The sequence below is a fragment of the Psittacula echo genome (assembly GCF_963264785.1).
Source record: "Psittacula echo genome assembly, chromosome: 22".
In the NCBI taxonomy this organism is placed as follows: Eukaryota; Metazoa; Chordata; class Aves; order Psittaciformes; family Psittacidae; genus Psittacula; species Psittacula echo.
The window spans coordinates 5419607-5443194 of NC_137758.1; the positions used below are offsets into that span (position 1 = coordinate 5419607).

At 51.5% G+C, this 23588-nt stretch overlaps 2 protein-coding genes across 5 annotated transcripts in view; one reads left to right on the forward strand and one right to left on the reverse strand.

Annotated features, from left to right (window-relative positions):
- Positions 1-10217, forward strand: part of SYT6 (synaptotagmin 6) — a gene marked incomplete at both ends in the record, with an annotated part of 31365 nt that extends 21148 nt beyond the window's left edge. The window contains 4 exons of the mRNA XM_080633080.1: positions 3039-3159; positions 4618-4789; positions 5221-5371; positions 10146-10217. Of these exons, the coding sequence (XP_080489206.1) occupies positions 3039-3159; positions 4618-4789; positions 5221-5371; positions 10146-10217 (516 nt within the window). The remainder of the gene's footprint in view (positions 1-3038; positions 3160-4617; positions 4790-5220; positions 5372-10145) is intronic.
- Positions 10218-15731: 5514 nt separating this feature from the next.
- PPP1R15B (protein phosphatase 1 regulatory subunit 15B) lies at positions 15732-22749 on the reverse strand. 4 transcript variants are annotated; one of them, XR_013958368.1, is made up of 4 exons: positions 21058-22749; positions 17929-18315; positions 16939-17010; positions 16312-16378 (listed from the first exon to the last, which is right to left on the reverse strand). XR_013958368.1 is itself a non-coding variant. In XM_080633174.1 (3 exons), the coding sequence occupies exons 1-3, from the start codon at positions 22582-22584 to the stop codon at positions 18103-18105; spliced, it is 1575 nt and encodes a 524-aa protein (XP_080489300.1). In that variant the 5' UTR covers positions 22585-22749; the 3' UTR covers positions 15732-18102. The 4 variants fall into 4 exon arrangements, 2 of the variants coding, with proteins under 2 accessions (XP_080489300.1, XP_080489299.1); XR_013958367.1 differs by having other exon boundaries at positions 15732-16378; positions 16939-18315; XM_080633174.1 differs by having other exon boundaries at positions 15732-18315; positions 21058-21647; positions 21813-22749.
- Between the last annotated feature and the right edge of the window lie 839 nt (positions 22750-23588).

Consider the following 23588-nt stretch of genomic DNA (forward strand, 5'->3'; position numbering starts at 1 on the left):
GAAATGTCCCAGTGTCTATAATCTGCAAGGAAATCAGGGACCTACAGGATCTGATTTTCACCCTCCTGGGTTTATGGTGGCAAAGAAAAATCTTTTGACCTAATGCAAGGAGGCCAAAGACCGATTTATGTTCATTTTATACCCTGAACAGGTCCTCTCAGTGCAAGGAGAGGAATAGAGCTGAGATGATGTCCAGGAAGTGCTCTCACAGTCACATATGGGGCTGCTCTCTGCTGATGTCTGTGTCCAAGGTTTCCTGCCCTTGTCCCTTCAAAACACAGACCAAAGAATGCACCGAAGAGCAGAGCCAGTGTGTTGTGTGGATGCCAAGTGCTGCTGCACTGCGCTGCAAACACAGTGTTAGTGCAGCCGGCACACAGGGAGCTTCAGGTGCTCATTTCTCTGAGAACAGAACCTTTTCTAACCATCATTTCAGAATATGCATTTTCAGTTCTCCTCTAGCATCAGTGAGGTCTGTGGTGATGAATGGCTCCAGTTTCTGACTAGAGCTGGGGACATGTGAACACAGAGAAGCTGTGGCTGCCCCATCCCTGGCAGTGTTCAAGGCCAGGTTGGACACAGGGGCTTGGAGCAAGCTGCTCCAGTGGAAGGGGTCCCTGCCCGTGGCAGGGGTTGGAACTGGAGGAGCTTTAAGGTCCCCTCAATGCAAACCAGGCTGGGATCCTATGGAAAGGTGCAAGCCCAGTCCTCAAGCTCAGCTCTGATGCAGTGTCAGTGTTTGCAGATGCTCCTTGCAAAGCACCTCCTCAGTGCAGAGTTATTTCTTTGAGCTCTGTGCAATGTGAAGCAATTCATGTTAGAAGTGGCAGAATACGTCTGAAGGTGACAAGAAGTGCCGTGTTTGAGAAGCAAACTGTCCTCTCCAGCGCTATTTCTGAGTGCTCGTTTTCAGACACTGAATGAATGAGGCTCTGCGAAGTACTGAGCTCTGTCCTCTGACATTGGCCACATCGGAGCCGGGCAGCAAGGAGCAGGGCTCGGGTCAGCTCTCGGGGTGCAGTGACACCAGAGGTAAAGCTGGTTTCAGAGAGCTCAGCAGCCTCCGAGGCAGCAGCATGATGCGGGGCACCCGATACAGCCAAGATGCTGCAGCTGAAATGAAGCCGTGAATGAGAAGCTGCAGGGGCTCTAAAAGCAATTTCATGTGTGATGGGAACGATCCTGGTCCCTTCATAAGGTACCTTTAGTAATATTTTGTGAAGCAAGAAATTCACCTCCCAGCGGGCACATCAAGAGGTACTGAAGGCGGCGGAATTAGAACTCAGTAAACGCTTCCACGGCTTTCATTAGCAGTTACTGACGGCGAGGCTGGGACTCGAGATCATTCTGTCGCATTGGAAGGCAAGCTGTTTAGGATGCTGTGGGCTCACTAGAGAGAGGGATCAGAGGAGGAACTCCAAGTGGGTGAGAGTATCAAGTTCCTATTTACCAGCAAATAGCGCCTTCAGAGACAATGTTTATTTAGATACAAGTCTCGTCACACATTGTTCTGGCCAGAAAACACCCACTGCCGCTGTGTCTTTAGTGCATTCTATGCTTGAGAAGCTTCTTAATTCAGTTTTTAGTCAAGTGAAGCCCTGTCAAGAATCAAGACTTTTCTGTGATGTTCATCAGTATTCTGCACATGGAATAAATGTCACATCGTTGTGATATTTCCAGAGAAGGAAATAATTTGGCACAAATCTCAGCCATCAAGAGATCTATTCTCCTAACACTTAGCAAAGCTTTAAGTGCATTTACTTGTCTTTCTAGTTCCATCACTCTACTACTAAGAGCTACAATTTCTTTTCAGCAGATCATTATATGCCATTGAAACGAATCAAACACTCTCTTTCCAAAAATAGATGGGTTGTTTGCTCTACAGATGTGAGATCTGTATGTACAAATTAAGATAATTTCCTTTAATTCATTTTTGGGGGGTGTTTGGGAATCTTTCTGCTGACTTCGCGTGTTCCTGCTTTCTAGCTGAAATAGTATTTCTGGGTTGGATTTTTGCTGTTTTCTTCTGAATTCCCATGAGCAAGGCAATGATGGAACGGGCTTTTAGAAGGTGTAGTAGGTAAGGCTGCGTGTACAAGAGGTGCTAAGGGCGATCTATAAATGTTGTTTTATGGGGTGCTAAAAGAGCAAATTGTATTGGGCTCTGTCATGCAGAAAGCACCAAACATTCCTGGGTGCCACCTGCTGGTAATTCCCTGCTCCCATACAAACACATGCGTGCCTCCTACTGCGCTTTGCTCTCTGAAGGCATCTCGCAGGGGTTGCTGGTCCAAGCTGGTCACAGTCTAAAAGCTCAATTGCCAGTAAATGGGGTCCTTCCTAGTTCTTACCTGTTATGAGCTCTGATCTGGTCTGTGACGGGATAGTGATCCATGCTCAGCTGCAGAGAAATCACTGTCACTCAGTGCATTCGCTGCACTCTCTGGTGATGTGTTGGGCACCAACCAAGTCCATAACCCCTATTACTAGAGTGTCCTAGAAAGTCACTTGTTGCATTTGTTGCAGTGTACAAGGTCTCACCTTCCTGTGGTCTGTGTTTGTACCCCGTTCCTCCACCTGAGGAAACAGATGTTAGCGTCACACACTGGGCACTGGAATATCCATGCTGTCCATTCAAGCAAAACTTGAGGCTGACGTGATTTCCTAATGGCCTTCATTTGGTGTTAGATCTCACTTCACTCCTGTGTAAGCAATGGAGCAGAAAAAGAGGAGAGCATTAGCTGTGACGCTGCAATTGGAAGCACACACTCCACCGAGGCAGTGGAAAATGGTCCTTAGCTATGATTTGAAGCTGTAACATCTGGACACACATTTTTTCTCCTGTTCCTATATTCCTTTTAGCCAGGTAATGTTGGGGTACACTGGAAGCACCTCCCAGCAGTGAAGTGTCAAACACATCAAAATGACAGGAGAGCAAAGCCTGCTGCAGTGTGAGTGCTGCGTGAGCCCTGCATGAAGCATGGCGTGGTGGGTGGTTGCTGCACGTTTCCAATATCATGTTCTCTGTTTCATTAAAGGAAAGCGTGGACCTGGGGGAGATCATGTTTTCCCTGTGCTATTTGCCAACTGCAGGTCGCCTCACCTTGACTGTCATTAAATGCAGGAATCTCAAAGCTATGGATATCACTGGCTACTCAGGTGGGTGCTCGATGACTGAGAAGGACCCCATAGCATCCACACTTCCTCCTTCTCCGTCAAGGTAGCCTCAACGGATAGTGGGCACGCATCTGTCGATGCCGAGGCTGTATCATGGCACAAACACCCAACAAAGCTTTGTCCGTGGTTTAAATATGAACAGAAGCTTAAAAGTAGAATTATCTTTAAATCCCATTCCCAAAGACATGACTCCAGGGAAGGTGATTATACACATGCAGCTTTCCCATCCCTGCTGAAGGGTTTGCAGGGTCAGAGCTCTGATCCATCTCTCAGGTTGGCTGCTTCAGCTCTATTACAGATACTGACCCTGGCAGTTCTATGTGAGTAGGGAATTCTCCATCACATAACCCCTTTAGCCAGAATCAACCATTTCACCCCAAGGTTAGGAAAGGATCATGGATAAATCCCATGGGAATATTCCTTCCCCTGCACAGTGACCAGTACTCAAACATTAGGATCAAAGTCACCTGAAGACTGTCTGCATCCACAGTTCCAAAGAGTCTGCTTGTAACACAGCATGCACAAATCCTGGATCTCAACACGAAAAAGCAATTTCTCTTCCAGAGCTCACCATCACAGTATTTGAATTTAATTGATGACTTGTACAAAAAGCACTAACAATATGGTAAGAGCCCTTTGCATTCAGTGTTTCTACACAGTTGGAGCTTGATCTCATCTGAAATGTCTGAGAGTTGAGACTTCAGATTTGGCCAGCTCAGTGTTTCTGCAAGAAGACATTGCACGTTTAGCTGTTACTTGAAAATGCATTGAAATGGCCTGAGCAGCCCTCAGAGCGAACAGGAGCTATTTGTAACTTGAGGGCATTCTGCCAGCATCCGCCAGTGGGAAGCAGAGCTGCTCTAATACCTTTTCTTTCTCATTCTTTGACATAGGGATAATGGGCTTTAAAATTCCCTTACTGCAACTCTGCTATACAATGTTAGCAATTGGATAGTTCTGGAAGGATCCCTGCAAAAGTTCAGGTTGCCAAAACGCTGCATTATATTGTGCTCTCTTAGACAAGTTCTAGTTTTGCGTAGAGAAAGCACTGGTTTGCTATCTGTGGCCATGCAATTAAAGCAAGCTCGAATGCCTGAGTGCCCATTGTCATCCGATGGATACTGGCTCTTGGTTTGAGGTGAGGCCTCCTTACGCTTGCAGACCCTTCCCAAAACCTGATGGAAGTGGCTGATTCGTCCTTCCAGGAAGTCTGCATGGCTGGTTCTCCAGGGCCTGGGCCTCCCATCACCACCCACTCCAGTACAAGAAATGGTGGATTCAGCTGGTACCCAGACATCCATTTTCTTGAAAGTACATTTGAGAGCGCCTTTGGCTCATGGTGGCTTACAGTCACCCTTTGATAATGTTGTTTCTATATGGTGATGGTAACAAAAGAAACCTCCATAAGCAGAAAGCCTTTTCCTATCTCTTCCTCTGCAGATCCGTATGTCAAAGTGTCTCTGCTCTGTGATGGGCGAAGACTGAAAAAGAAGAAAACCACCATAAAGAAAAATACACTTAATCCCACTTACAATGAAGCAATAATCTTTGACATTCCCCCGGAGAACATGGATCAAGTCAGTCTGCTCATCTCTGTCATGGATTATGATCGGTAGGTGGGAGGCTGTGAAGGGCTGGAGGGCAAAACATCCCATTGGATGCAGGTTTTCCTGTTCAACAGCCATTTTCCTTAGTGTCAGGGCTGTGACTGCACAGCTCTGTGGCATCACTGTGTCTCTAGTGATTTATTGTTAAAGTGTCATTGATATTTATGGTGATGGAGAATTACCTGATAGAATAGTAACTGGTTAACGCTGGTCCTTTGCTTTACTGCATTTTATTGAGTGAGGACTGTGTTCCCCTTTGCTATTTGCTTGCCCTGCAAACCATCATCCCACACTGATAGCAGCAGGATCTGCCCATCACAACAGCCTCTCTTCACTACACCGGATCTTGTGGCCCTCCTGCACCGCAGGGCCAGCAGCCTCAGCAGAGTACAGGTGATCTGAGTGACAACGCTGCTGCTTTTCTCTTGCTCCTCAGAGTGGGTCACAACGAGATCATCGGGGTTTGCCGTGTGGGGGTCAATGCCGAGGGGCTGGGCAGAGACCACTGGAACGAGATGCTGGCGTACCCACGCAAGCCCATCGCGCACTGGCATCCATTAGTGGAGGTGAAGAAGTCTTTCAAAGAGGTTTGTGGAGTTATTCTTCCCTTTGAACGCATGAGCTGTGCAGGAGGGAGCCGGCGCGAGGCTCCCCGAGAGCTCCTTGGGATTTCCTGACAAGAGCTGAGGGAATTTTCTCACCAGAAATGAACTCCAGGAAACGTTTCTGTCTTGTCTGGAAATAGCTCCTGGAGCGTGCAGGAGGAAGAGGGGCTGAGCTCACAGATGTGCCTCTTCCTGTGCTGCCTTTTTCTGTCTTTCTTTCTTTCCTTTTTGTTTCTAAATCAGGGATTGGGAGCAGTAAGGAAGGGGAGCGCTGCTTGATTGCGGCACCGACTGCCCAGGGGTATCACCCAGTTCAATTTTCCATTTCCTCATCCTAAACGATTTTGCTGTTGACTCATCCCTAAGCCTTTGAGGGAGAATAAATAGAACAAATGGGATTGCTTTAAGCATCTCCCCAGAAGGAGATTCACTTGATGCAGCCCCAGATGATAAAACAGGGCTGAAACGCCTGGGTACCATTCTGACCATCTCTAGCTTCCTCCTTGCCCTCCATTTTCTCACCCTCCCATAGAGCTCTTTGGGGCTTTGCCTGATTTAGGTCATAAATTCTGAAGGGGAGAGATGCAGAGATGCAGAAACTGGCACAAGTGCCACTGACACTTCAGGTATGAGAAGAAAGGCAGCATTTGTGGCCAATGGTACTGTAGCAAAGGCAATAAAACCTCTCGCTGTATCTTGCTCTAAGGACACTTTTTCCCTCAGAGCCAGAGTACGAAACAAAAAGCATCTTTTTTCCCCCTTGATGCTCAGCTGCTGAGCTCCACTGGAAGGCAGATTCCTGGTTTGGTTATCCTCCAGTCTGACTTAGCATGCACCAAACCCTATGTATCTTTGAGACCAGGTCTTTCCTCTGACAGTAACGCGGTCTGTGCATTGGGTGCTGAGCAGCAGCACCAAGCTGTCACTGGCCTTTCCATGCTAGTGCACCGGCATCACACACACGAGCCGGAGCTGTCTGGGCAGGCAGCGGGTGCCATCGCACAGCACCATGGGGAGCACAGGGATCCAGCACCAGCTCAGGGTCTGATCGTCTGCAGCACCCCACAGCACGGCACCGGCTGCCACAGCTGAGCCGGGGCCAGGAGCTCCTCCTGCTGCAGTTGACTTCACCGCGCTGCTCCTCAGCTGCAGGTGGGAGATGGACAGAGAGATTCCCGTGAGGTTTCTGATAGTCAATGGGGGAAACCCCCCACAACCATTGTGGCAGAGCCCAGAGGAACCCAGGAGCCATTTCACATGAGCCACCTGCTCAAATGTACTTTGAAAACCTCTGCTGAGCCCCGCAGACTTTGGAAGAACAACCTGAGCGAATCATATTCCCCTCCCCTGCATAGGTCAGGAGCTCTGCTCAAAAGCAAAGGAACAAAGCCTCTGATCATCTCGTTTGGTAGTTCTGCCGTAAGCTGCTCCCCGGAGCCAGCCAGCAAAGGCTCCCTTTAGTTATTTGCCCTTTCAAGTTTCAGCACTGTCTGCAAGTCCCTTAAAGAATAGCAAAGCAACCAGACGGAACAGGATAGAAATTCATGGAAACGGGATTTGTGGTTCTGAGTGATCGCATCATTCTCTGTGTGTGTGTGTGCATTTTGAAAGCAGCTTGGGTTTTGTGTCCCATACCCTCAGGTGAGGGTCCCCACGCACAGAGCGGCTGGTGGTGGGATGCAGGGTCACACTCCATCAGTGCCGGCCCCCAGGCTGCCAGCTCCTTGCTCCAACTTCACATGGATGCTGATGCTGAGGGAGAAGCTCTGACCCTCCCTCCCTTTCCCACCCTCCTTTCTTCATGGGGGGAGCTCAGGCTGTGCTGGAATCCTGAGCAGTCGCCTTCTTCTTCATCATCTTCATCTTCAAAGGCATTTGCAGCCGGGCAGCAGCAAATGGAGCGTTTGCTCTCTAGCTGATCCTCATGACTGTCTCTCTTTGCCAGAGGGATTGCTGATGGCCTCTGCTGTACATCAGTGTCTTTCCTGATTGAGTGCTTGACCTTACACTGAAAGCAGAAAGGCTGGGAATGAATTGTCTGTCTGAGTGCATAAATTGAGGAGCGGGTGACTGGAGCTATGACCCCTGAATGCAGAGCTGCTCAGTGCTGCTCTGTGTTGGATGCCCACACATTGGGTGAGGAAGGCATCCTGCCCTGCATAGGAAGGGACCTTAAAGCTCATCCAGCTCCAACCCCTGCCACAGGCAGGGACCGCTTCCACTGGAGCAGCTTGCTCCAAGCCCCTGTGTCCAGCCTGGCCTTGAACACTGCCAGGGATGGGGCAGCCCCCGTCCCAGCTTCAGGTGATGCTCCCAGGAATGTTCCCTCAGGGCCGTGTTCCATCAGGAGCATGGCCTGACCCCGGCCCCCGGCTCCCACCACAGCACTTTGGGATGGACGGACACTGGTGCCCCTGGGGCTGTGCTTCCCGGGCCAAGCCTCCTCCTGTGCTGTGGGCACGGCTCCTTAACATGAGACCCTGGGAGCACTGGGGCTGTTCCACGGCCGCAGCGCTAACACATCCCAAACCCCTCATTCCTGGCTCGGCAGCACGATTCGAGCCCTTCCTCTATGAAGGAGTTGCCCTTTCGTCTCTTTCATTGCTGGAGCCTTCAGGGAAGCTTGCTCCAGTTACATTCCATGTCTTTGGTTGCTCCATATTTATCAGCAGTGAGTAACCAAACATAATGACGGTGCTTCTGTAATGACCATCATCGTTAGAGACAGAACATGTGCAAATGAATCATTAATTACAGGCTCCTAAGCACTGTCCTCGCGCAGCCATTTGGAAGAGTTTGTGAGCAGAAGACGAGAATCCCAGTTCCTGATGGGGTTTTCAGTTATCCTCACAATAAACTCTTGTCCTCAGCACAAACCTGTTCCCATTTTTCAGCCCCGAGGTCCCACCGTGACCTCCCCAATGTACTTCAATTCCATTTCCTCTGCACTTCTCAAAGCATCCATCAGGCAGGTTAAAAGCGATGGCTCTGTAAAAAGCAATAGAAAATTACAGCACATCTTGAAGGGGACTTGTGAAAGTTGGAGATTTCTCTGTTCTCTCTGAAAGACAAACTCTGGTCTCAGAGAGCAGCAGCAGCAGCAGTGAGAAGCAAAATGGGTCTTTCATGTAGCCAAGCGCCTCTGGTTCAGCACGGGGGCACTCAGCTGTTCAAAACCTCGCTACAGATGAAACCCGCTGCTGAGGGCCAAGTCATGCCTGTAATGAAAAGCAACCGTTTATCTTTAAAGCTATGCAAATCCGGACTCCTCCAGACTTTGGGGCATGTTTGACTTGCATTGAGCTGCTCCCGGCTGTTCAATTGCACAGTGAATGGGTCACCTTCCCTGATGAAAAGGAGGAACCCACTCCCGGGCTGCTCAGGCACAGGGGTCACTTGAACCTGCTCTTGGAAGAGTTTCCATCACATCTTTGCATGATCGACGCTGTCGCTGTAACCAGAGGCAGAACGATGCAGAGAGGTGCCAAAAGCCCGTTTTTACGGTACTTGCTGCTTCTCTGCTCTTCTGTTGGCAATTCTCAGGGGGAAATTTTCTCCCCATTATCAGTTCCTCAGGGCTTTTAGCAAATACATCTGAGAGGAGACACAGAGAAGAAGCTGTTCTCTTACCTGAGGGCAGGTGCTGGGAGGGAGAAGCTTTCCAGCTCCTCCAGTCCCGACTCCTGCTCAGCCCCGATGTGTGTGTGATGCAGACCTGCACCGTGAGCTGCTTTGCACCACGTTCAAAGGGCCCGGTTCTTGCCCCTATCTCTAGCCATCAAAATGCACATTTGTGAAGTGAACGCTAAGAGCCAGGCTCTGCCAGCTGGCTCCAGAGGAACAGGACCATGCTCCGTGTGCTGCACGGGCAGGCCTGGCCCGGGGAGGGCCACCGTTACTGAATGACTTTCCAGCCACACAAGTGAAATCTGTACACGTCAGAGCATTGACATGAGCCAAAGGATTTCTGCTCATGCAGGAGAGGAGGGAATTGATCCGTGGGGAGAAGGGAGCACTGGAAGCGCTGTGCCTCCTGTTGTCTCTAGGGGATGTCTATCATTGGTCATTTGAATGCCATAAAGCAAGATGGGGAGACGGGCAAGTGCTCAAAAGCTTGAGCAGCGATGGCTTTGAATGGTTCTAATAGCCCCTAAGGCAGATCACTGATAATGCATGACCCATAAGCATGGTAAAAGCCATACTTGCTACAACCACTGAAGTGGTTTTCACTTTGGGAAGTGTCCCTGGCCTAGTGGGCACAGGGGCTTCTGTGGAGGAAAATCACCCGCCAGGCTTTCTGAACCAAAAAGCACTAAACCAGGGAGCAGCAGGAAGCTGACCCGAGAGCAAGCTCTGCCTCCACAGCACCCACTGCTCCTGTGTGCGCTGCCTCCTCTGCGAGCAGTCCTCCCGCCTGCGCCTGGGTTTACGAGGCAATGAAGTCAATTGCTCCCTCATTCCCCCTCCGTGGTTAAACGCAGGCGCTCAGTTAAGTTGAAAGATGCTGCAGAGAAGAGAATCTGCAGCAGAGCAGGCAGGGAGCGTGGGAAAGGGGTGGGAATCACGGAACGGTTTGGGTTGGAAAGGGCCTCAAATCACCCGGTTCCAACCCCAGCCATGGTCGGGGGCGCCTCTCACTGCACCCCGGTGCCCCAGGCTCTGTCCAGCCTGGCCCCGGGCCCTGCCAGGGACGGGGCATTCCCCGCGCCGCGGCTCCCGCTCGCTCAGAGCCCGCTCTCTCTGTGTCTCCCCGCAGTGGCACGGCCGCGCCGCCAGCTTTGACAGCCAGGGCTCCTGCCCCTCCCCTAAACCACCCCCGACGCCCTGACCCGGAGCACGGCCCCGGCGTGGGACCGAACCAAGTCACCCGTGCCCTTGGACCGCGGCCTCAGCTGCTTCTTGCTGAGGGGCAGCGGCAGCAGCGAGACTTTGTCTGGTTGTTGTTGCGTGAGTAAAGGCAGAACCCTGTGTTGTGGTCAACCCGTCTTTGTCTTAATACGTCTCCAAGGTGATGTTCTTTTTGTGGCTTTCACTGTATGGATGCTTCCAGAGGAGGAAGGGCTGAGACAAGAGCTCTGTAAAACAGCGTGTAAAATAGCGGCTGCTGTGCCTGGAGGCTGGAACGGTGCAAAGGTGCTGGGAGCGAGCAGGGGTGCCTGCGGAGGGGACATCCCTGCTGCGCTGTCTGTGCCTGCTGGGAAGAGCAGCAGTGAAAGACTCCTATGGTCAGCCCGAACCCAGCAGCTTGCTCCCCGGTTTCCTGTTCCTATCGAGGTGTTGATGAGCTGTGGAAGTCTGTGCAGTGTGTCCCAAGTCCCTGTATCCATAGAGAAAAAAGTGCTGTTGATTCCTCAGGGAGGAAAACCTGATTCTCTCCCCTGTATTTGAAGTCTCCTTAGAGCTACTTGCATGAAGAGTTTCTTAAGACCCCCTTGTAGCTGCTGCTCATCCCCCCGTACATCACCACCTTACCTGGAGTGGAAAGAACTGCGCTGCCACTGGTGGGGTTCAGCCATAAAGGGGGGAAGAGGTCACAGAAACAGGTGACATCCTTGCATGAACATTGGATCTTTCTTTAAGTTTTATTGCATCCTGGTAATAGAGGATGACCAAGAGGGATTTTCCTTAATGAAAAATGTTTCTAAGGCCCAAACCCTGGAGGAAGAGCAAGTTTTGGGAAGAAGGAATCTTTGGTGGTTGTTTGGCTGCAGAGGCCACAAATGCAGTTCTAAGACCCCAAGTACTAGTCTGCAAATGCAGCTGAATCAGCCGCTGTTATCAGACAGTTGTGGGGTTTGGACACCTTCTCGTGGTGGCCTTTCCCCTGAGCTATGGAATCCATCAGTGCTCTGTGTTCCACTGTCGTTAAATCAAGTAAATGCAACTTCAAGTCCAAACTCAGCTTGCGAGCAAAGGCAGGGCCTCTCCTTACAGCAGGTTACGGCAACTGCATCCACCAGTCTCCAGGTCCGCTTCAGTTCCCACCTTCCTACACGCCACCGAGCATCAGGAATGGCAGAGGAGGGGATCTGTTTGCGCTGTTCTTCTGCGTAGGAGGAACCCTCTGTCGAGTGAAGGACAAACACATCATTCCCCATCACACCTTGTGTCTTAACTCTCCATGTGTCACATGCTAGAGAAGCAGAAACTCAATAAAATGGTTTTATTTGTAAGCCTTGCCCTGTCTGGTGCAATACTTGCTCTGGCGAACGCAGGAGTTGTGTGAGATGTGGGCTGAGGTGGGTGCAGCAATCACAGCGGATGCTGCAATGCGTGATAATAACAGACCCTGCCGTGGTACGAGGCACTGCAAGGGCAGACTGTGCTTGGGAGCGGACGATCCTGAGCCCATCACCTCCGGAATTCTTGGCTGTCCTGGGACAGTCAATGCACATCCCCTGGGGAGCTGCTCAGAAGAATCAGGGAATCCCAGTCTGGTTTGGGTTGGAAGGGACCTTAAAGCTTTCCAGCACAAATTGTTCTGGAGGCTCCTATGCAGGGACAGCTCTGAAGATGCCCTTTTCCAAGACCACCAATAATTTCTGGGAATGTTCCAGGTCTCCTGATAGGAAAGAGTTTCTGGCCATGCACAGTGATCAACTTCCAGTGCTGGATGGCTCCAAACCTGACCACAAGGCCCTGGACCTTGGCCTGAGCCTGGTTGGTGCCATGAACTGGATGTGTCTCTCGCAGGTTTGCAGATCAAAGCACCTGTAAGCAAGGTGCACCCAGAAGAGGCCACAGCAATCCCACTGGGTGTGAGGATGGCACTTGGCAATCATTAACTGCACTCTCTCACTCACATCCTTTCTTCTTTAATCCTGGGTTCTGGAGCTCTCTGTATAAGCTCTGTCTTTTACCCATTCTTCTTGTTATCCAGGATTTAGTCAAAACAGATGTGGGGTTTGACACAAAGCTCCTATTTTTAATGCTTGCTCCTCACAGAAAATCAATTTCCCCTCAATGCTGGCTGTCACTTGCATTGCTGGATCTCACGTTAGTGCCGAACACCCACGTCTTCATGGCTCAACCCCCCCCTTGCATTTGAAATGCTGAGATTTTGCCACATGCCTTGAGAAGGGACTAAGGAAACCATTGTGTGTTTGCCATCACCGCTCCAGCAGATTGGTCACACTCATGGAGATGAGACCCTCTTCAAGTGCAAACATTCCCCTTTCATCTGGAGAGGGATTAGAACTCCAGAAAGGAGCTGAGACCAGCACAAATGCCATTCCGGGATTAGGGAAGCTGATTTCTTGCTCCTCACTTTCTGAGCTGCTCTTAACTGTGTAATAATTACTCACAGAGTAGTTTAGGGCCTGGTGTGCTGTGCCAGGCTGCTGGCAGTGTGCTGAGAGTGGTCCCAAGCCACCTCCTGCTGCATGGCTGCTGAGCATACAGGCCGGGGCAGGAGATGCTCACAAACCAGGTACTGGTCACTGCAAAGGCTGCAAGCAAATGGGCTCTTTTCTTTTGAGTCCTGCAAGCAACAGAAGCACCCACGAGCATTCCCAGCCCTTCCTTTTTATCCCCTTTCTTTACAGCTTTAGTCTCACAGTGTCTAACAATGAGTGACTGCAGGAAGAGCAAGAGACACTGAAGTGAGGGCTGCCACTGAAGTGCTGTTAACTCAATGATGGGGATACAGGGAGAAGTAGAATCAGATGGGCCCATTGCACTGCCCATTACAGGGGCTCAGAGGGCTGAGGAACTCTGAGGGGTCCCAGCCAAGGGCCCTCTCACTGACCTGAAAACAAAATAACCTGGTGTATGAGAAGAAAGTGCTCAAAAGCACCTTCCCCCCCCCCGCCCAGCCCCACGGCCCTGAGCTGTGGACATCCCCCCGAGGCTCCTGGCTCCCAGCCCTGCTCTGGCCCCACACAGCAGGGCTGAGGGAAGTGGGGGGGAGCTGAGCACAGCTGGACACAGCTGCAGCCCCGTGTGCTCAGCATCAGCATTGCCCCCATTGCAGCGATGGCCGTGGCTGAGGGGACCTCAAGGGATGCTCCCCTGCCAGGCTGAGCACCCCTCGGACCAGGCAGGACAGGGCTTGGGTGCACTGCAGGGAGGGTGGATGGGAGCCCTGCGATCTGAAAGCCGCAGGGCTACCCTGTAGATCCCTGAGCCCATGGACACCCACAGTACCACAGAGCTGGGGTTAATCCTGCCACTAACAGGAGGATGCTGCTGCCAGAGGAATCCTCTGCATCTTCTCCAGCTGCTGGCAGCGCTCCGCAGGGATGGGTTTAGCTCTAAGCCCACGCAGCCCCAACCTGAGCTCTCCCTCTCTGCCACAGAGCCCCAAGCAAACATTCCTGCTGAAGCCGGTTTTGCTTATTCCACATTTGCATTAGAGGGTGCCAAGGACCAGCAGCAAGCTTCTGCCAGTCTGTGTCCCTCCTGCCACGTCTGGGATCAGCCCAAGCTCCAGCGTCCTCCCACTGCTGCTGCCAAGCCCTGGGTACAGTCCTTTGTTGCCTACTGATTCATGTGTGATGAGTTAGACCTCAACCAGATGTTACGTGGGCAGAAACACCTATTTGAAGTTAAAAGCCTGTGATTATCCTTGCCAGCCAGCCATTAAGGAAGTATTAAATGGAGAAACTACCCCCCCCCTTCATGTTTCAATACAATAGCATCTTTATAATACACTTGTTTAAGTTGCCTACTCTTCTTTTTAGCTCTCTTGTTTCTAATACTACACGCAGAACCGTTTCACCTCATCAATAGCTCCTGTGAGCTGGAGAAGAGTCAAGGAGAAAGAAAGATAAAGCCAATATCCTTGAGAATTAAACAAGAGGGTAAAATTAGGCAGAAGATCTCCCGTTCTCGTCTGTTGTTGACAGAACTTCTCAATTCACTTCTCCAGATCGCCTTCCAAAGAGGATTACTGTGCAAAAAGAGAGCTGGAAGGGATCAGTACTCACAGAGGCTCCTCTTTACAGAGGAGAAATAGTTGGCAATGAAAGAGTTGCAGCACAAGAAGCTGCAGACTCAGAAGGAAAGCAGCAACTTCACTGGAGCGGTCCCATTTAGCCTATTTCCCACTGACCTCCATTCTGGGAGGAGATAACACCGCTGTGTATGGAGATAACCCCTGCCACTGCCCAGCCACGGCCTCCCGGGCAGGGCACGGGGCCACCAGCCCAACAAGCAGCGATGCTCAGGTACCCCAGACCCCAGCACCCTCCACAGTCCCCAGGGAAAGCGAAAAGCACGATCCGGGACAAAGGCAGCCGGAGCCCTCGCTGCACATTGGCTCCTCTGCAGGATGCTCGCGGCTGGTGAAGGGGAACCCAAGAAAGCCACAAAGCAGCGACCCTCGGCTCTTTGCCGTAGGCGTTGCATTGGAGATCCGTTCCACCGGCGGCCGTTCTGACACGCACTGATTGACCCTCCCAGGGATTCAGACAGGAGCTCACTGCTCCCGCACAGGAGCCACCCGAGCAGACGGGACCGCACGGACACAGCCGGGGGCTCCCGGCCAGCTTTGAGAGGATCATTTATTCCTACAGGGAACCGCTGCCTGCACGCACCCAAATCCCGTCCCCTCAGGGCAGAGACCGGAGCGCGCCCCACGCGGTAATTACAGGCGGGAAGTACAAACCCCGCTCCTTCCCTCCTCGCTTCCCCTCCTGGAGGGACCCGGGCTCAGAGGCTGCTGCAGCGCCCTCGCCTGAACCCGTTTGTATCGCGTTCTTCCGGGGCTCGGGCTCTGCCCCCTCGGCTTGGTCAGAACGCACCGCAGCCCCCGTGCCGCCCGCCAGCCCGCCCCGGTCCGCTCCGACCCCGGCGCTGCCATTGGCTGCCGCGCCCATCAATTCGCACCGGTCCCGCCTCTCCGCCCCTGCCATTGGCCGGCACTCCCATTGGCCGGCGCACCAACGTCCCGCCCCGTTTAGCCCTCCTCTCCACTGCCATTGGCCGCCGCTCCCCTCCGCCGCCGTTTTCCGCCGCGCCGGTCCATCCGCCCCGGTCCGCCCTCCCGCCGCTGCCACAGGCGGGCGCTGTCATTGGCCGTCGCTCCCGTCAATCCGCCCCTGCCGGTCCTCCCCGTCACTGCCATTGGCTGGTACCGCCTTCCAGTCCCGGCGCTGCCATTGGCTGCCGCTCCCGTCAATCCGCCCCGGTCCCTCCTCCTTTGCACTGCCATTGGCTGCCGCGCCCCTCTTTCCCCCCCCCAAGTACTTACACGCACAAGACAATCTCAGTGCTGAGCTTCCCCGTTCAGGCACAAGCGATCCGGATCCACCTTCGAAGCCGAACCTCAGTCACTGCCATCCCCTTCAATCCCAGTTATCTGGTTGTTTCCAACCTCCTTCCAAAGAAAACCAAGGTGGCCTTATCTTGCAAATATCTTTATTCCAATTCCTGGATTAGTTCTCAATAGTTTCATTATGTACAGAAATAGAACTTTAGATATAAAACCCCAACAAACTCAACACAAATCAATTAAAATCTGTAGAAAGCCAACACGGAGCGTTGCTTTTTTCTAAGCTTCTCTAAATTATATAAAAATAAAATCTGATCCTTACAGTTTTGATTTAAAGTTCACAAGTTTTTACTGTCCCACTGCAAGAACATCCTGTACGAGCACTGGAACACAGCTGAGAGGGACAACGGTGACAATCTGGCTCAGGTGATGGTTATGGTGATGAACTTACTGTTAACCTTTGCTCATCTCACACATCTCACATGAGATTGGAGAGAAGAAAGCTGACCCAAGCAGGTATGGCTCAGTAAGAATACTGCAGGCTGGAAAAAAGCTCTTAACATCAGAAGCACTCTGGAAGTAACAGGTTTTAATGTAAGTTTATACCCAACTGTGTCAGTTCGGTTCACTCCCAGGTAGAGCCTTTCCCAAGCCTGTGCAAACAGCAGATCAATGTTTGCAGGGTTAATTCTCACCACTCTAAAGCTTCTTCCCAGCACCAGTAAATCAAGTTGTCCAGAGTAACTGAAGCACCAAGTTCTCCAAGAGCAAGGAAACTAGGAGAAGCACAGGAAAACCACTGCAGTGTCTTCTACCAAGAGCAATGAACAGCATCTTTACTTATCAGTCAGACCTGAACCAGAAGTCAACAAATTCTCCATTTTTCCCCACTGATCATCCCACATGCTTTTTTCCTAAACTAAAAAGCAGAACCCCCGTTATCAAATGTGATACAAGCAAATGATCTCCAAATTAAAGGTATTTCACAGGTTTTGAGGGCATCATTAGAATTACAATTTCAAAACCCTAACTGTAGGAAAGGAGAACCCAGTTAGTATTTTTTCTATGCCATGGGGATGGCAAATAACATTGCTGCATTGTTTTCTTAATGCTTGAGCATCAGCTGTATTTTAACATCATATGGTAACTACTGTAGTTCAGTTAACCCTCTGCAGCAGGGAGAAGTGGTGACATGATGAATCTGCAGTGTTCTGGGGGGTTCCCCCTTAAAAAAGGGAAATAGCTGAAGGAACCAAGTAGCAAATCACTTATTCACACAACTTCATGTGAACAGAGATGAATTCTGTGATGCTTGGTATTTATTCCAACCTCATACCTGCTTGGATACCAGCCACACAACATCCTTCAGGTCCAAACATATCCCACTGGTGCTGCTTTCTTAGAGTGACTGCAACAACAATTAAACATTGGAAGTTAAGAACATAAATAAGGAGTGTCTGCCTTCCAGACTCCACACATGAAATGTTACTCTGGTAGCAGATGAACAAAAGTGCAGATGCACAGAGGTATTAATACTGGCTTTTGGTAAAGAACACAGCAATTTGTAGTCTTAGATTTCAATAAGTTAAAGAGAATTCTCCTCACAAGTACCAGAATGAGCACACTGGATACAAGAAATAATGAAGAATCCTTCACTTCAATCCATATTCAGAAAGCAGAATCCATTACAGAGAAGTTCCTCTAAGGTTAACTAAAGGGCTAGGGGCTGTGCGTGGCTACCTAAATTCAATCAACCTCTATACATATTATGAAGCTTTAATTATTGATCAGGATGAGGCCTTTCACTGCCCTGAAAGCAAAGAGATTTGGTGCACAAGCAGCCAGCACCCTTTGGAACAGTACTGGGTAAAGGTATGTGTTTAAATAAGGATAAACCAAAGGGCTCATAGTGCACCAGAGCTCCCCTGAATCCCTCAGTGTGCTAGACTGGAATAGTAACATACCAAAGCACCACACTAACACTCAAGCAGTACATTACATGCAAAACTGGAATCTTAAAAGGCATTTTGCACAGCAAACATTAGCTAACGAAATCTGAGGCTTTTACACAAGTCAGAGGAAATGGAGAGCCACAAGAACAGCACACACCTCTGGAATCTTTAAATCAAAACTGCAAGAGTTAGGTTCTGAACCCCGTAAATATTTCCTTCAAAATAGGTTTTGCTTTTTCAAAGTGCAAAAAAACCAACTGAATAGTCACCACTTCCCAACATACGGCAGACAAGGCATTTCTGGAATGGACTGAACCTAAAGCAGTCTGTCCCTCAAGTGTTACTTAAAAGGAATGCAATTATACCACCCCTACCCTTGATGATACTCAAAAGATTTTGTCTGGATATCAAAATGGGACACAGGTATATTCCAACTGGGATAAAAGTCCTAAAATCCCACTTCTCTCCCCACTTCAGAAGAGCACATGCAGCTGCCACTTGTTTTGAAGACGTTCATGAGTGCTCAGGGCCACGCAAACTACAAGGTGCTAGAAGAGATCAACCCTCTTGTAGTAGGTTTCTTGGAGTCTACGGAATACTCTCTGTCTATGCTCTGCTGTGAAGCAGTATCCTATCGCTTCTTCTGTTTCCTGGATCCGTTTCTGGAACCTGCATCCATCCCGTGCAATCTCTTCCCAGGGTCCTTTCCGATCCTCCTCGCTGCTTATGTAATACTCAGTAATTTTCTCAAGGAAGGTCACCTAGAAAACACAAGTCGCAAAGCATTAGCCAAGCACTCGCACAGAAGGAGCTTGGTATTTATTTGCACAAGGTTTTATTTCTAAACAGAAGTTATTAAATGCCAAAAATAGCCAAAAGCCTCTGAGAGGCTACCTAGGCCAGAGCATGTGGCAGCTCAGCTTTAAAAACAACCAGTTGCTGGCTTCCAAAGTTGAGCTTAAGCTACTACAGAGTTCCTAAATTAGCCTCAGAGGCCTCTTTAGGCTGGTGGCAGATCACAGCATGTTCCCTGTTCAAGAACACCCCTGCCACCAGCACTTGGGTTATAACCTTACACAGCCACAGTGTGGGCAGGTTACTTAGGACATGCCAAGGCACTTCAGGCTACAGAGATACCCTCCAGCCACCACCTCCCATTGCTGAAGCTTTCATTTCAGAAAGAAAGAAAGAAAGGGAGGAATCATTGTTCTGTGAAGCAACCAAGCACGTGAGTCAGCACCAGGATAACGAATCACACAAGGTTACACAGAAGGAAGCAACACTCATCGCTGTATGACTGGAACAAACCCATCCGCTCAGAGCTGGTTTCACATTCCGAATATTTCAGTTCAGAAAAGGACACGGAATCAAAGTGATGGCATTTTAAAACAGGCATCAAAACCTTTCACTCCTCACTATGTTTAAGAGCTATTCAGCTATTTTAAGAAAGCAAATGTATAGGCTCAGGATCTAAACTTGACAGTGGTTAGACTACTACTATAGTAAAGATTTAAGTCCTTCTGTTATGAAGATATAAGCAAAAGCCAGACTACTCAAGGCTCTTACTGAATTCTGTGTTGCTTTTCATTTAGCTACAAAACCAAAAGACAAACTAGGGAGCTGTCAGCATCCAGCAGCTCTCACACTAGGACCGATTCCTGAAGAGAAGCCAAACACTGTCCTTACATGTGGCTCCAGGGGATTTGCTGCAGGACAGCTAGTTCTGGAAGGTCAAGAAAACACATGGGGAGATACAAACCACTTGCTGCTCTATTCCTATGTTTTATTAACACAGAAGCCTCAGTTCATGCTAACACAGATGGAAGTGTATTGAGATTGCTTTTTGTGGTAAAGCCAACTTCCAACATGGAGGTAACAGTTACGGAAGAGATGACCTCCAGGAATAATCAGCAGCTGAGGACAGAGCCACAAGAGACTGTGAAAGCCTCCAGAAGTCATTTAAATCTAGTGTGGTGATCCCAAAGGACTGCAGTCACCTCTGAGAGCAGACGCATCAGAGCCCACATCCTCCAGTGTCAAGGCACCGGTAACTTAAGCAAAACAAAACGCTCCTGGGTTTGATGGCTTTGCTGCTGTGTGATTGTAAGGTGCCAGATAGGAAACAGGATGAATGACCTGAAGATTGTTGGCAACCTCAGCTCTGTTTTGCAGACAGTTCTAATGATGTGCTTTCAAGCACAGGGAGCTGTTACATCAGCCTGTCCCTCCGCGAGTTCCCACCTTACATCCTTTTTACATCAGTCTAAGACACCCCTGGGCACAATTACTGGATGCTAAAATGTCATGTTAACTCCTGCATCTAGGTCACGGCTCTTTCACCAGGATTACACAGAATCAAACCACACAGCAATCACAACATCACTCCTGTGTAACCTCCATCCCTGACAGGCAGCAAGCCTTGAGGAGGTGCAGGCTGAGCTTACAGCAGAGCTCCTCAGTGCTGCCCTATTGCAGTTACACAGAAACCTCCTGCAGGAACTGTTGGGAGTCTTTTCCATTTAAATTAAACCAAACAGTTTGTCCTGTGAGATCCATGACGTCTGTAAGCACCATCTGCCCCAGCAAAGACAGGTATGAAGTCACCTCCAAGCTAGGCTCTCAATTAAAGGAGCAAACAAATCTCTTTGCTGTAAGAACACTAAAGCAAACATGATAGTTACATGACAGTGTATTATCCTGAGGCTTGGATCACAAGCTCTTCCTCATCCTAATGCCTGAAGTATCAGGCAAGACTCAGACACCACCCCTGAAAAACCACCCAGTCCATGTGTAGCATCACAGAACTTAAGGGACACGCAATTAGGTTACTCCTATTTACTTTAATCCTGGCACATGTATTAAAAGACCTTTTTTTTTAACGCACAAACTCTTCAGAATCATGCTAATCTCCCAGCTTGTGCTCAAAAGCCCAGCTCCAGATTGTACTGAAATGACAATGATGAAAACAGGAGCATTACTATACTCTGTATTCAAACTTTTCAGTGTATTATTGTGTTAACCTCCAACAGAAGAGTTCTTCCTGCTCCAAAAGGCATCTGTAACTCAAGCAGGCTTGTCCCAACTCTGAAAGCTTTAAGCCTGGATTACATTATGCACATGCAAAGGTCCCAAAGTACTTTATCAGTGTTATTCCAACAGGTACTTTCCAAAGGAAAAACTTACATCATAGATCTCAACTGTTTCTCTGAGGATGGCAACTACACAACAGAGATTTACAACAAACACAGAATGAAAACCACCCCTTCAGAGGAAAACGTAACTTCAAGTCTAAAAAAGGAACGCGAGGAAGTGCCCCACGTCACTGAGTGGTGAAATTCCCATCACGTGTAAAGGATGAGGCACACTCATTTCAGCCAAATAATCAGACCATGAGCTCACAGAGGTATGCTCGTGCCTGAAACCCAAGTCCCCTCACCCACCCACAGCGCAATGGGGGTTATTTTAGCATCACCAAAACACAAACCCGAAACCCCAATCTGTACCTTTTTCCTCTTGGAACTTGGACATTTCTCAGCAGAAAGAATGCCATGCAGCACCGTGACCCCACCGTCAGGCTTTTCCAGCTGCCCCCCCCAGTTAGTTAAGGGACTACACTCAGAAATGACCAAACTTGGCCTCTCTGCTCCTTCTGAGCCAGGCGTCCCTTTCTTCTCTGCTGTCTGAAAGGCTGCCTTGAAGTTTAAAGGATTATAGGGATCATCTGAGGTACAGAATGAGTTCCAAAGCTTCAAGTTTTCTGCCTCATCCCCACTGCTACAGTCCCATTCCTCCTCAGAACTGGGGTGAGGAGAGCCCGAGGACTCCTCTACCCACGAACAATCATCGTCTTCCTCCTCTTCTACATCTGACATGTCCCTTTCCGGCTCGCAGGAAGATGTTTGAATGGTGGCTGTGAAGTTCTGAGGGTTGTACGGATCCAAACTATAGAAGGAATTCCAGAGGTGAAGCCTCTCCCCGTCCTGGCTACGGGAGTCTGCATCCGAGGGGAGCTCCTCTTCGCTATCGAAACCATCGTCATCACCATCCCAGTCTTCCTCATCATCCGCACTCTCCTCCTCACTGGAAACTCCCCCTATGATATAGTCTATTAATTTATTGGAACAGGCGGGCCTGACCAAAACGGGAAGGTTTCGCCCTATTTCCGAGTCCTCGCCATCCTCTTCACCCAAGGCTTCCCCCTCAAGTGTCCCCTTCTCGGCTGAGCCCCGGTCCCCCTCCTGCTCCAAGGCACCACTACCTCCAGGTCGTGTCCCCGTGTCGCTCGGCTCCTGGGGCCGCTTCAACTCCCCAGCATCGCACCGCTGGTCCTGCCGTGCCTCTACCTCCTCTTGCCAACCGCCCTTGTGGTGCTGCTGCTGCTCCTCCTCCAGGCTGTGGTAGCCGTGGTCCGGCTCCGGCACCGCCAGGCCCCCGCTCCCCAAGTGCCACGGCTGGAGAAAGGCCAAGCGCTTGCTGCGGACGAACTCGGCTTCGGGCAACGTGCCCCGGCGGAGCCCGGCCTTGGCGGAGCCCTCGGCTCGCAGCGGCTGCGGCAGATGGTTCTCTCCAGAGCCGCCGCCCGGGCCCTGCTCCGGGCCCCGCACGTACAGGTCCACTCGCAACACGGGGAGGGGCAGCAGGCGGCTCCGCACCAGCTCGCTACACCACAGGGCCGGCGGGGCCTCCGCGCCGTCCTCCCGCTTCTTCTCCAGCGTCTCCTTGGCCCAGTCCAGCGCGGCCGGCTCCGACAACAGCGGCGGCGGCGGTAGCAGCGGGGGGCCCTTGGCGGGCGGCTGCCCGGCTGCGGGGCAGAGCGCGCTGCTCAGCGCGGGGCCGGGCAGCAGCCGCTGCAGCAAAGCGGGTGGCGGGGACAGGAACTGCGACAGGAGCCGCAGCCATGAGAAGGGCGAGGTCGCCTGGGGCGAGGCTCCGGCGGGGGCCGCGCTAGGCCCGGCCAGCTTGGGCCAGGCCGCGGCGAAGCCCAGCCGGGCCCACCCCAGGCCATCACGTTCCCGGCCGCTCTGCTCCATGCGCGGGCAGAGGGTGCTGCTCAGCGCTCCCGGCGGCGCGGCGGTGCGTGCGGAGCGATGCTCCGGGCAGGGGCTGCGGTGCTCCAGGGTGTGGGCGGCTCCCGTCGGCTGCTTGACTCCATCCTGCTGCGGGCGCTGACACAAAATGGCGGCAATAGCCAGAGAGCAGCACCGGCACTAGCCCCGCACTGCGCAGGCGCTCCCGTCGTCACAGACCCCAGCACCGCCCATTGGGCACAGCGATGGCCACGCCCCCACGTGAGGCCGAACCCAGGGCGGGGGCACCGCCCCTCCCTCCGCGCGCGGATTGCATCAGCCGCGCGGCAGCGGGAGCTAGGCGGTAGCGCCCCCTGCGGTGGCGGAGGGCTCTGCCCCGTTACCTCGCTCAGCCCCGGTACCGGTGCCAGCCCCCGCGAGCACCGTGCGGGGAGCCACGGCCGGGAGGGAGTTACCGGGAGAACGAGCTGTGGGGGCCGCGGCACTGCGTGTGCAGCGGGGCAGCGCTTGGGACCGGGGAAACTGGGCTCGGGGGCAGGTGGTGGTGTTGGCAGGGGCGCAAAGAGGTGCAGGCAGGGGCGCAAGAGGTGCAGGCAGGGGTGCAGGCAGGGCCCACACCACACGATGCACTTCTTCATTTCCACGCCCCCTGGTGGAGGGAGCAGGGCCCCGGCTCCAGCCCCCCCATCCCTCCAGCCCCCCCCCCCCCTCCGGCTCCCCCCAGCTCCAGCTCCAAGAGTTAAAACTTTTAATATAAAGGTTCAGTTCATTCTTCTCGATCCTGAGAAACTTTTCGTCCGTTTACGGAGCTCCTGCTGTAAACAAAGCACCACAGGCACCAAACCTGCCCCGGCGCAGCAGCCTCGGCCCCGGGGCAGAAGGGAGGACGGGAGACGGATGGAGGATGAGCTGGGTGATGATGGGTGTCCCACCAGCATGGGCACGGGCAGGGCGCCAGCTGTCCTCATGGTACTGGGGGCTCAGCCCCATGGGACCGGCCCCGTGCC